The 12460-nt window shown below is 40.6% G+C and overlaps 1 protein-coding gene across 10 annotated transcripts in view; it reads right to left on the reverse strand.

Moving 5' to 3' along the window:
• The window catches only part of LOC134339507 (nuclear factor 1 X-type-like), a 423369-nt gene that overhangs the window by 346672 nt on the left and 64237 nt on the right, over nucleotides 1-12460 (reverse strand). For 8 of the 10 annotated variants that reach the window (XM_063036098.1, XM_063036099.1, XM_063036092.1 and 5 more), the window contains one exon: nucleotides 6491-7022. In XM_063036098.1, coding sequence (XP_062892168.1) covers nucleotides 6491-7022 — 532 coding nt within the window. The other 2 variants (XM_063036096.1, XM_063036097.1) reach the window with 2 other exon arrangements.

Raw genomic sequence — 12460 nt, forward strand, 5'->3', positions numbered from 1 at the left:
TGGCTGTTTCCTATGTTACAATGAGTACCCTTCAAAAACTACTTCACAGATTGTGAAGTAGATTGGATGGTCTTGAAAGAGATCTAAAAGGCACTGTAGACATGAAAGTCTTTCTCTTTGAAGAGCACTCACTGTAGTTACATGGGGAAATGCCACATCCAATTGTGCACAGCAAGGTGCCACGAACTGAAAAGAATGATGCACCGGATAATCAGTTTTTGATGGCGTGTCAGGTTTGGAGGCGGGTCTGAGAGTCTAAACAAGGGCACACAGGATGGATGTAACCATGGCATCCCAACTGTCCTTCAAATACTTTCCAATGCCAAGCCTAGTGACATCTAGTGGCAGAACATCAATGCATCAGGAATCTTTGATGATACATCCAATTTGGACAGCCCCTATTCTTTCTATAATGTCCAGATGGAACAAGCAGCAACCAACCAGGGGGTCGAAAGATGCTGCAACCTAACCATGCCACTGCTGGCTGATTGGAGCTGAACTGTGTTCTCCTCACTGATCTCAGAATCTGTCCATACTCAGCTTTAAGCTGCTGGAGTTGGTGGTATCCTTATCCCTGACCAGACAGGTGTTGACCATAAACATTATGGACTCCCAATCCAAATCCAACATCAAGATAGCCTCATCTCAGTTGATGATCTTGAGCTGAGGGAGGTCCTGATGGCAAAGCTGAATACCTGCCCAGTCACTTTTAATGCCTTTAATTGAGGTTTACCCAAAGAAGGGCAGATCAGTTTGCTCAGACACCTGGACAGCACAAACAGACTCCACTGACTGGTCACAGACTTGGAGTTAACAGCTGCTGCATTTTCTGTCAGCTCCTACAATAATATTCCCAGTGTTTAATAAGATCTAAGGGTATCCATGCAACGAGAGGTGTGATAAACGTGGATGTGTATGCTTTACATTTGTGGCACAGGAACCTTAGGTCCCACACCAGCAAGTTATCAGCCTATAATCATCAGACTCCTGAACCAGCATGGATCATTTCACTCACTCTGAAACAAATGGGCCTCAATGAGTTAACAAGAAACTGTATTCATAAGGCTCGTCCCAAATTTGGCCATGGTTTCGCCTATCACGTCTCCCTGACCAGCTCCTTCACACTGAGAACAGAGAGTCGCAACATCCAACTTGATGCAGGCAAAATGGAAATTCTTGCTTCTTCTGAGAACTGAATTCTTCAAAACCTGGTTTTGAATCTGAATGAAAAAGTTGATAATGATGCTGTGGTGGGGCAGAGGGATCCGTTCATAAATTGCAGATATCTTTTGAAGGTGACAGGGCTTATTGGTAAAGCAGAAGTTTTTCAACTCCAACTTACTGGAGGAAATGGGCCTCAGGGAAGGTTGTGAGATTTCATAACTAAATAGTCACACCCTGTATGCTGCTTGTGACTGTATGTACTGTGTTTTCCACCTTGACCCCAGAGGAACAATGTTTCATTTCATTGTATACACGTGTATGGTTGAATGATAATTAAACCTGAACTTGACAGAGGTAGACAATATCACAAAGTGTTCGGAGAAAGAGGTTCATGAACAGAGGCAAGAAGCTTCAACACGATGGCAATTGATGGGGGAAGTGAGGTCAGGAGGGAATGCAGGGAAAATTTTTAGACAGAGGGTTGATAATCTGCAACTCACCAACTGAAGGGTGGTAGAAACAAAATTAAGCAAAGCTTTGGAAGGGAATTGGATTGGCATCAGAGAATTCTTCACGGAGTGTGGAGTAAGATCAGGGTAATGGGATTCAGACGTTTGCTTTACTAGAAGCTAGTACAAACTCAATGGACTGAATAGCCTCCCATACCATAATGACTCTACAGAACCATCGCTCTATATGACTGCTTATTTTGTACCTGGATATTGAGTGACAGAGATTCATTCCAGCAGGAAGGCTGAATGGCAGGGGCAAGCCTATACCCGTTTTCTGCAGTCAGCACTGTAGTGGTGGGCAACAGTGAAAGTGTCGATATCATTCTGCCACAAACTCAAGGTTGACAATGGGCAGGGATCATGGCCGCACTCCTGCCTTTGGCTCACTGCAGATTGGTTTAATCCCTCCTCAAATTTCTGCTCTGGGGGACCTGGCTGCAGCACTATCGAGCTTGAGGGAGTGCAGCCACGTCTCTTGAACATCCGACATCTTGAGCAGCAGTGATATGTTGGGAGAGGGACTCAGAACATGGCTCATCCTCAGCTTTGATAAACCCAAGCACGCTCATTCTCTTCCTGAGCACTACATCACAACCACAGTCTCTGAAGGATTTCCTATCCTTCACCGAGAAAGCAAAATATGTTATATCTAACATATTTATTTATCAGTAGAATGATATTATAAATATATACTAATGGTTTTATATATATAAATTAAATTGAATTTGGGTATATAAAAGTGGGAAATCAAATATTTAAATAAATAGAAAAGCTTTTTTAGCTCTTAATTTATTTAATGATGAGGTTTTTTTGCTTTTTGTATACATAGACGTTCCAACCTTGAAGAGGCCAATATGCCCCTCAGCTTGAAGGGTCTCATAGCGATGGGTCATGAGACATCAAAACCGGCTGTCAATGAACCACTATGTATAAAGACCACAAATCAAGATATGCAACAAGGCATTGGCAGAAACAGCAGTGACAAGCAGCTAACTCATACGGCCGTTTACTTCAATCTGCACTGTCAAGCCTTGGCACTCCCTGCCCCTGCTACAGGTCAGGTCTGCACCAGACCTGTGCTGAGAAACAGAAGAGTCTATCATAATTTTTTGTGGGGATGAGGAACCAATAATACCCTCCTAGTTTTTTCACAGGAGAAACTCGACCTTAAGTTGCAAATTATCTTTATCATCCATTGGCTCTAACAGTATTTCCAAATTTCACTGCTTAACCCTTTGCTCAAACACTCTTGACAAGGTGCTGGTTTTGAAGTCATTATGTTAACACTTTCAGGAGTGTAGTTTTGTCTCTGAACCACAGTGTTGCTGAGTTTTAATTTTTGTTGACTATTGTGTGTAGGTTAATTTTTTTATTTCTATTTGTCTGTTTGGCAACCCTGACCTGGAAAATAATTTACTTTTACCCACAACAGGTTGAGCCTTAAAGCACAATGTACACACAAGATTTTCTTGGTTTTTTTAGATGTACAGTACAGGTTAATACTTTAGCCAATATCATTTGTTCATCTAATGATGTGACTAGACTGCACCAGCCCAGTGCAAGAAAAAAAATCGAAGGAAATATTGATTGACCTAGCAATAAGCCACTTATTCTAGTGAAGAGAGACAGACATGTCAGAGATTAGTCTGTTATTGAGTCCCACAACACAGAAACAGCCCCTTCACCCGTTCAGTTCACACCCGATACCAACGCTATCCTATTCTCCCCACATCAGCTCCTTTCCCCCATCCCATATACCCACACGCTCTGGCCATTCTACAATAGCTAGTCAATTTCCCAAACTGCATGCCTTTGAGATACCAGAGAAACCAGACCATCCGGGGAAAACCTACGCGGGTCACAAGGAGAATGAAGAAAAGCCCCCGCACAGACAACACCAATGGCCAGGATTGAACTTGGGTCACTGGAGGCTCTGCCACCTGCTCCGTCAATGTCAAGAAAAAAGGAGATGTCATCCCACTACAAAAACACAATGACACCATAACAAGTATAGGGTGTTGACGATAAGATCTCATCTCTTGCCCTGTACAAATAAAATCACGACGAACAAATCGGGCTTCAAAAAAGCAGCTGGCTGGCATTATGTAAGATACATGTGACTTAGAAGGACAGAGCTAAAAGAGAACTAACAAAAAATGTACTCTTAGATGGACTTTCTTTAAACCCTGCTATCAGCTCTATTATGTCCATTACATGGAGAGGACAGAACCTCACGCCATTTTAGCAACCGCTTTGGTGGAGTGAAAATGGCGGGATGGAATAAGCTAAGAAGCTGCTTTCTAGGCATATTTCATTCAATGACATACACAGATATCAACAGGCAAACACGACTTTTGTCTCACATATCTCAGATACATAAATTCATAGCAAATGTACGGAGAAAGTAACGATTAAATACTTTGAAGGTTTTTCAACTGATCAACACTATTACATACACCTGAATTATTTTGCTATTATTTTAAAAGTGAATGCCTAATTTCAAAGACTTACAGAGATAAAAATCAGGTTCATGAAACAGAAGGAATAGTGGACCGTTCGGAGGATGAAACATCATTTCTGGACAAGGTGGCATTGTGGGCAAAAACAATTGTTAGCGCCGTCTCCCCAGGTGGGGCCAAATAAAAATGGAATGTTTTTCCCCGCTTTTCATTGTTGTAGGCTGATTGTTTTAGGCTGCTGTGTCCGTGTCCTGACAGATTGCCAATGAAGAGAGAAAGAGAGAGAGAGAGAGAGAGAGAGAGAGAAAGAGACACACACACAAACAAGTCTTTTCCCCCCTTGTTTCTCTACTTCTCTGTTACAATTCAAGCTTATTAGTAGGACATCTGTTGCAAAGAACACAACCAAAGCTATTGCATTGAACCACATTTCTAACAAGCAGTATTTGCTTTGTCAATAAAATATGTTGACAACTTCTTTGAGGACAGTAAGTAAAAATTTTACTCCTTAACTTGAAGATTGTATTTTAGCTGTGCCTGTATTAAATGGCATGAAATTGTACAGTCAAGTGAGACTTGGCACTGACAAATTTCAGCCCTACGATTTGTGTCCCTGTCTGGTTCCAGCTACTCCATTCCCAACCCCGCAACAGGATAGCAGTGTGCTGGGCTGTAGAGGGAGAGTTAAGAGTTACTTACCAGTGTTACTTGATTCTGTCTTGGGAGCCGGTGCTGCGAATAACTCCGCACTCCCTATATGTGATCCCTATGCAGAGTGACAATATCTCTCATTGCTCTTAAAAGCCCCCAACCTTTGGAGCCTCACTCAAGCAAAAAGAAGAAGGTTCAAGTGCAATGCCTTCACATATAATACCCAATCACCTTGCAAATTTTAACACATCTACTTCACAGCTCTGCCGCAGATATATACTATAATTCACACTGAGAAAGTAGGATGATCAATTCTAATAATAATTTTCATTTGTGCAGCTAATTCTCTGATTTTTCTTTCAATTCATGTGTGCAAAAAGGTGCAGCCCTTTTACATAACAGCACCACTAAAAGTGCCCAGTGAAAGTGAACCAGTGCACTAAAAGACTAGGAAACACAATGTTTATATTGCTACTAGGATTAGGAGTAGCATGTAGCTGGACAAAGCACACGTCATTATGGAGTGCAAATCAAACATTCACTTATTTCTATTGCAATGATACACACTTCATAACATTCAGTAGCCTGTGGTCACAACATTACCAGATACACTTCCAATTTCTCTTTGCAGCAAGAGATTTCAATTGAGATTGTGAGCAGGGATATCGGAATCTCCGAGTCCGAGCATTTACTGACAACACATGGCATTCATACTCCAAACAAGTTGTTGCAAGTAAAAATTGGCTCAATTCAAGCAGCCTCTGCTTGTGGAGCTTTGGCTCAGTCACTCTCTCGCTCTGCCTTTGTCACAAAGGCCGTGGGTCAAAGCCCAACTCGGAGCAGGCGGCTGGTGTCCGACACCCTGATACACAACGGGGTGAGCAGCACCGAAGGCTGAGATATCACAAATCAAGAGGCCGGCTTTCCTTGTGCAAAGTGGGAAAATAAACCAAAGGAAAGATAGCACATTGTCACTTTGCAGGAACAGATAAATAGAGCTCGAGGGCCCTCTACTATTAATTTAATTATAATTTTTTTTAAGTTCTATTCCTTCACCTTCAAATCTTCCAGTGCATGCAGCTACTAGCTTAGACTAGAATTTTTAAAAAAAGAAAAACCAGGAATAATTCAAACTGCAGACATGCACTGTTTAAGGAGGAGAAAATAAAATTTGTAATGCTTTAATTAAGGAAATTTTTTATTCTACGTGGGATTTTAAATGAACTCACATTTGTACACTCACTGTAATGGTTTATGACTGGATAAATTTCATTCAATTAAAATTTGAGTTCCTTCAGCATTTGGCAATTGACATCATGACGAATGATATTCATTGAAACCAATTTAATTTATTGTTAATGCAATATTTCCCTGAAAAATTTATATGCCGAGCATGGCACACTTTACTGAAAAAATTTAAACTGTGTTTTCACTAAAATGAACCTTGTAATAGGTTAATGGTCAGAATGGAAATGGGCATTTTAATACTTCAATTCATTTTTAACAAAAATAATTGTCTTTTTCATTGGCGCATATTTCCCCTTTAATTCTGTGTTAGGCAAGACTTTGCTCTGCTCATTGGAAAGGTTTTAAGTGGAAATTGTCCAAACATGGTATAATTGTTCCACAAATTGACCAAATACAAACAAGGGTGCACATTCAGAATGAGAAGATGTAAACAACTGAAGCAAATGGGCAACTTACCTGGGTTGTGTACAAAATAGGCCAAATATAAGTCAAGTTCCTTTACAGAAACTCCAATGTGGTGTGGCTGAACGCACAGGCCTTGGTTACTGCACTGAGGTGACTTCACCAGCCGTTCACCATCAGTACTTTCTAAAGGAGTCCCTTTGAACAGTATGACCATGACCAGGTCCAACCTCCAGACCTTGTCTGCCTGCCTCAAGCAATCGATCCGACGGATTTTGCCCTTCTGGTCGGGATTGGAAAGGACGCAGCATGGAGCTTTCTTGCCTGTGATGGTCAGCACGAAATCTTCCCGGAATTCAGGCCGGATATCTTTCCGCAGTTTCGCCAGGAGACGGGACGCCCATTTCTGCTTGATTTCAGGCTTTTCTCCCAGGAGTTCGTCCTTGACCACCCTCTCCTCATCCTTAGACATACGCTTCTCGTGTTTCTTGAAGTACTTGCGCTTACGAGCCTGCAGGTTAAACCATGTGTACGAGAATGCTCGGACATGAGGGAGAAGGGCTTCGATGAACGGATGAAATTCATCCTGTTAGCAAGAGAGGAGGGTGGAGGGGAGGCGGTGGAAGAGAAGGAGACAAAGGAAAGAAACCAATCAATACCTAGGAAACCATTGAGAAGATGAGCAAGAAAAAAAAGCAAAAATAAAACACTATGGCTTCAAAAAATTAGTGCGTGCGCACACACACGCATACACACATACAGACACGCGCGCACACACACATACAGACATGAACACACAGTGGTAAAATTCAATACCATTGCATCTGCTCTGGCATGTTTTTTATATAGTTACCATTTCGAACTCTCATTAAATTGAGTGCTGCTCGCCGATCAATGATTGTACTCAATACAAGGCGAATGGATACTCTGTCTCACACACATACACACACTCACAAAATGTGACACTTCCAGCAAACGGCTTTATATATTTAAAAAAACAGGAGTTAATCATGCACAAATGGCCTTGGCCAAAAAAAGAAAGTTCGTCCGAAAGCAGGTCTCTTCCGGCCTATTTGGAATGAGATACCATAGTAATGGAGGGATGGATTCCCGTATTGGAGCTTGGAGCAAGTATGAAGTGCTGGCAGAGAGGATTGCAGCCTTCTTTCTCTCTCTCTCTCTCTCTCACTCTCTCTCACTCTCTCACTCTCTCTCTCTCTCTTTCTCTCTCTCCCTTCTCTCTCTCGCTCGCTCGATCTCTTTCCCCACACAATCTCCAACCATTTGCTTGAGTTCTTGCCAACAGAAGGCCCACCTATTTGGCAAAGTCACGCCTACCAGCCAGCCAATCGACGTTCCTTAAGTAGGGCTGTGCAGTTGGAGAGAGCACGCAATTTGCCAAATCAAAATCAACTATCCGTATGCAATGAAGAAGCAAAGTCCAGCATTTATGAATTTTTCATTTCTGCCCACTCTGCACTGTGGCAGAATGGGATATTTCACAGCATTAAAAACACATTCAGTTCCTCTAGACCCCAACCAGCTGCAGCCCATAATAGGCGAACGAGATTAACCAACAAACAATTTAAATTTGATTCTTTTGTAAAAATAAACAAATACCCTCACTCCTAAATAGACATTGGAGGGTTGAGGGTGATGAGGGTGTGGTGGAGCGGGAAGAGTAAGCACTCACATACAAAAAACTAAATAGGCAATGGTAGCATTTGCGTTTGACGGCATAAATACGATAGTGCATCTCATGCACCAAAATTAAAATTTGTTCATGTATTTTAAACATACTTTGTTTATTAAAATATCTCCCTAGAAAAGAATGTCTTAAAAAGTCAGCTTTTAAAAATAGGAAGTCTTCTATAACGTGAAAGCGTTTGCCCTCCCCCAAGCTGCGAGGTTCAGCAAACTCCGAACTATGATTCAACTTCCCCAGCTTCTTTACAAAGCTCCTCTCTACATTCACAAGGCCTTGTGCCAACCTTATCTCCCCACCTAGAAGTAGGTCAACACTGGCTACATTCTCGCTTTAACATGCCCCTCACATTCTGCCAATTTAAAACTTGGTCCTAAAAAAAAATAGTCTGTTGTAGCTGAAACGCAGACCTGTCATTTTACAAATATGGCAACATTGACAGTATACACACTCCTTGTCTCCTCTCTCTCTCTCTCTCTCTCAGTCATCCCACAAAACTTTATTTCATTCCACGAGCAGTTGGATTTTAAAAAGAAAAACATATGTTGCTTCAATCCAGTCAAATTCTTCTGAAGGTTTTATTGTTGAATATTTTTTTCTCTCTCCGTCATGAAAAAAAAATATTTCTTTGTGTGCAAGGGGACGATTCAAGGGAAATAAAACATCTGAAATCACAGACAAATTGTAGTATTTGTGATTGTGTGTCCACATTTATGTGTGTGTGCACATGCATGCATTGTTTTCCTCGCTGGATTAGGATATTAAGATTCAGGAAATGCTGTACCTCTCATGGGCACTTTACGGCTTGAATAGTTGCTTCATCCCACTGATCAAAAACCAATGGAGATTTCCAATCCCTCTAAATTTAATTTCTCTTGGAGCACCCAAAAGCATATGAACAGCAGAAAAGCTGTATGAATGCCAGTGCAGATTGGTTTTAATTTTACTTATAATGTGAGGCTGTTTTGACTGGTGTTGGCTAATGGTTTTGAAAAAGTTTAGAATTTAATCTGCACAGGTAAAATGAGAGGACACATATGCACGAGTGTGGTCTGATTCTGTGTGTCTACACATGGCGTAGGGTGCAAGGAGTCATTGCAGTGAATTTATCAGACTTAATCCCAAAGCGGCCTTGACTGTATTTATGTTGGCACAAGGCCCCATTTGCTTATAAAATAATCATTTAATATTCTGCAATATAATAGGGAGAAAATCCCTCAGCTTGATCTACCAGGCCTTTGCACACAACTTCAAGTAATTTTTTAAATACATGTCTTCACTTAGCATGAAGTCCATCTATGTTTCTCAAGATACTTTATAGATCAACATTGTCTACCACTGTCCATACTGCAGCTGACTGATACCCGCTGCACGGTATTTTAGGAATAATTTTTAAATTATTTTCCCTCCTACCAACAAGTTCCATATTTAAAGCACTCTAATTTACTTCGATGCTTTTTTAAAAAAAAATTAACTTGGAAATGAATAAGTAACACCATGGAAAACCGTTGCTGATGTAACAAAAATATATGTGATTTTGATAGTAAGTGAGTGGAATTAATAAAGTACCATCTCTTCAAACAAAATAAAATACCACAGCCATGCAGACAAATTAACATCATTGCATGTTTTCCAAATGGGTATATCACATTTAAATGTAATGCATATATATAGTTATAATAAAAATATCATATGTATCTTATTTAAATAGACAAGAAAATCAAAAAATGAAAAATTGCAGTTGCTAGAAATTTAAAACAAAACTAGAACATGCTGGAAACACTGGGCAGGTCAGGCTGCCCTATGTTCAGTGAAACCAAGTTAAATATTTCAGTTCAAAGTTCTGACAAGTCTTCAGCCTGCAACATTGTCCCTGTTTATTTTCCCACAGATGCAGACTGGCCTGCAGAGTGTTTCTGGCAATCGCGCTTTACAACTTTTATTGGATATACATAAAAACATTTCTAGGCATGTACACATGTATTGTCCATTGTACATTTCATGGATGTACACAACGATGTATATGAATTCCATTTTTACTTATATTGTGCATGGGATGCAAGGCATTGGTACAAATTTATTTTTGAAGTGAAAATATTATTCATGGCACTTGCCAATGTTTGTATCAATTTCATAAATATATATCGCAGCACCTAGTAATCTGTTTCACTGAGGTTTCCAACAGACCAGCAATGGAAAAGAAAATCAGAGGTAAAATATTTTGAAAGAGTTAATTCAGATATTTTAAGTTCCAGTTCAAGTTTATTGTCATGGCTATATACACATAGAGTATAAATGCCATAAAAATTTCCACTTTATAGCAGCAACACAAGTTTGTATAAAGGACTATTCTCTTTAAAGATTTAGTTAATTCTTCTGTTTTTATTTCATCCCTTGCAGAAATAGCATATATCCCTTTCATAAATACAGGGGGTTGAGGGAAAATGAATCAATAATGCACAACTAAGGATTAATGCAAAACGTGCAGTAACACACACGCACACGCACACGCACAGGATTTTTGCAGGGACAACTTCCATGTTCAGTCCATTAAAGGATGCCACATTTCATTGTGCAGCCAGGCAGTATTGTCCCTCCTTTGTCAATCAGCATTACCGATCTCCAACTGTACAGGCGCACATATTCAACCAGTTTAATAAGTTAACTGTTGGCTTTTGGGGGGGGGGGACACATCAAGTTGAAGTAATTTCAAGAAATGTTGTCGCCAATGAATTGTAAAGGTATTTGTAAGTACACCGCATACATTACAGTTATTTCACATAAATTATTTTACTCTCTCTCTCTCTCTCCGGTCCACTTAAACTGTTTGAATTTACTACTCTATATAAATTCCTAAACGGTATTTTGCATTGTTCTGAAAGGAAAATCCACAAAGCTGATAAAAATCACTACTTTATTTTTTTCACCCTTTAAAACAGAAAGTTAGCAAGAATCCTTTGAGTTTAGAAAGAGCCCCTTTGTGTGTATCGACCAGCTGCCTGGTTGAGTTCGCTCTGTGTATCAGCCAAGTAAATAGTTTGTTTCCGTTTACAAAGCAGTCACGGTTAGCCAAGATCTGAAACTCTGGAGGGGTTGAACCTTTGGCGTCAGCCCAGGGAGAAGGCGAGGTACCTACTCTAGCAAGGCGGGGTGGGTGAGTGGGTAGACAATATATAAAATATAGTAAAACAAGCAGCCAGAAGTCCGGAAGCGAAACACAGGTACATGGGCAAAATATTTCCAAAGAAGAGGCTTCACTTCTATATTTTCCTTTGTGTGTGTGTGTGTGTGTGTGTGTGTGTGTGTGTGTGTGTGTGTCTGTGTGTGTGTGTGTGTGTGTGTATGTGTGTTGTATTTCTGAAAGTCTTTTGAAACATTGTTTCTCTTTAGAATTGGAGACAGTGGTCACCGCCAGCATCTTCTGAGAGGGAAGTGGTAGAAATCAGAGGAGAAACAACGCGCTACAAGTTTTGTATGAAAATAAAAACACGGTTTAATCCCCACTCAAGTTCGCGCAAGTGTGTTTTCAATCGACTCTTTTGTTTTAAATTCGCCTTTGGAATTACTTTTTTTTAAAGGGGAGACTTGTGTTAAGGGAAAGACGACGATAACATGAATAAGGTGCAGCGGAGGCAAGAATTCAAAGAGAAAGTTTCCTCTTGCGCTTCAAGATATGGTTGGCAAGGGTTCGGTAAATGTCTACTCTGTACGGCGCTGGGCTGCGGTGCCCTTGGCCTGTGGTGTTAACAAGTACACAATCCTCTGTGAAACCAGAGTGTGCTTTTGCCGTTCACTTCTTTTTTCCCCCTATTTACCGCGTTCTCTCCCCCCCCCAAACATACAACCATGTCTCGCCCATGACGAGGGCAGGACTCTATTCTGTGCCTCTCACGCCACGATCTAATTTCACACGACTGCCTTTCAATTCACCCTCAATATCTTTTAACTTTGATCAAAACCTACATTTTTTTTTGCTTTTGCCTACACATCGAAGAAACCCCGTTCAGCAACGCCTAAGTATGCCGAGAAATGTGTAAACTTAAATAATATAACTCCCCTTAAAATATATCAAACTGGGGCCCACGTGTGCAGTTCTCAGCGTGTTCTGTTTATATTAAGCTGAACATTAACTAGTTGTGAACAGTTTGGGAAATATATACTTTTCAGAATTTAATACAGCATTGGTTTGCATCAATGCGCCGTTCAAGTAACTTAGACGCAGGGGCTTGATCTTGGGTCGGTAAAGGACATTTGGGCAATTAATGGCTGGTATGATTTCGCCGTTCAGACCCCCCCCCCTTGGAGTTTTGTGCACATTT

The sequence above is a fragment of the Mobula hypostoma genome, chromosome 29 (assembly GCF_963921235.1).
Source record: "Mobula hypostoma chromosome 29, sMobHyp1.1, whole genome shotgun sequence".
In the NCBI taxonomy this organism is placed as follows: Eukaryota; Metazoa; Chordata; class Chondrichthyes; order Myliobatiformes; family Myliobatidae; genus Mobula; species Mobula hypostoma.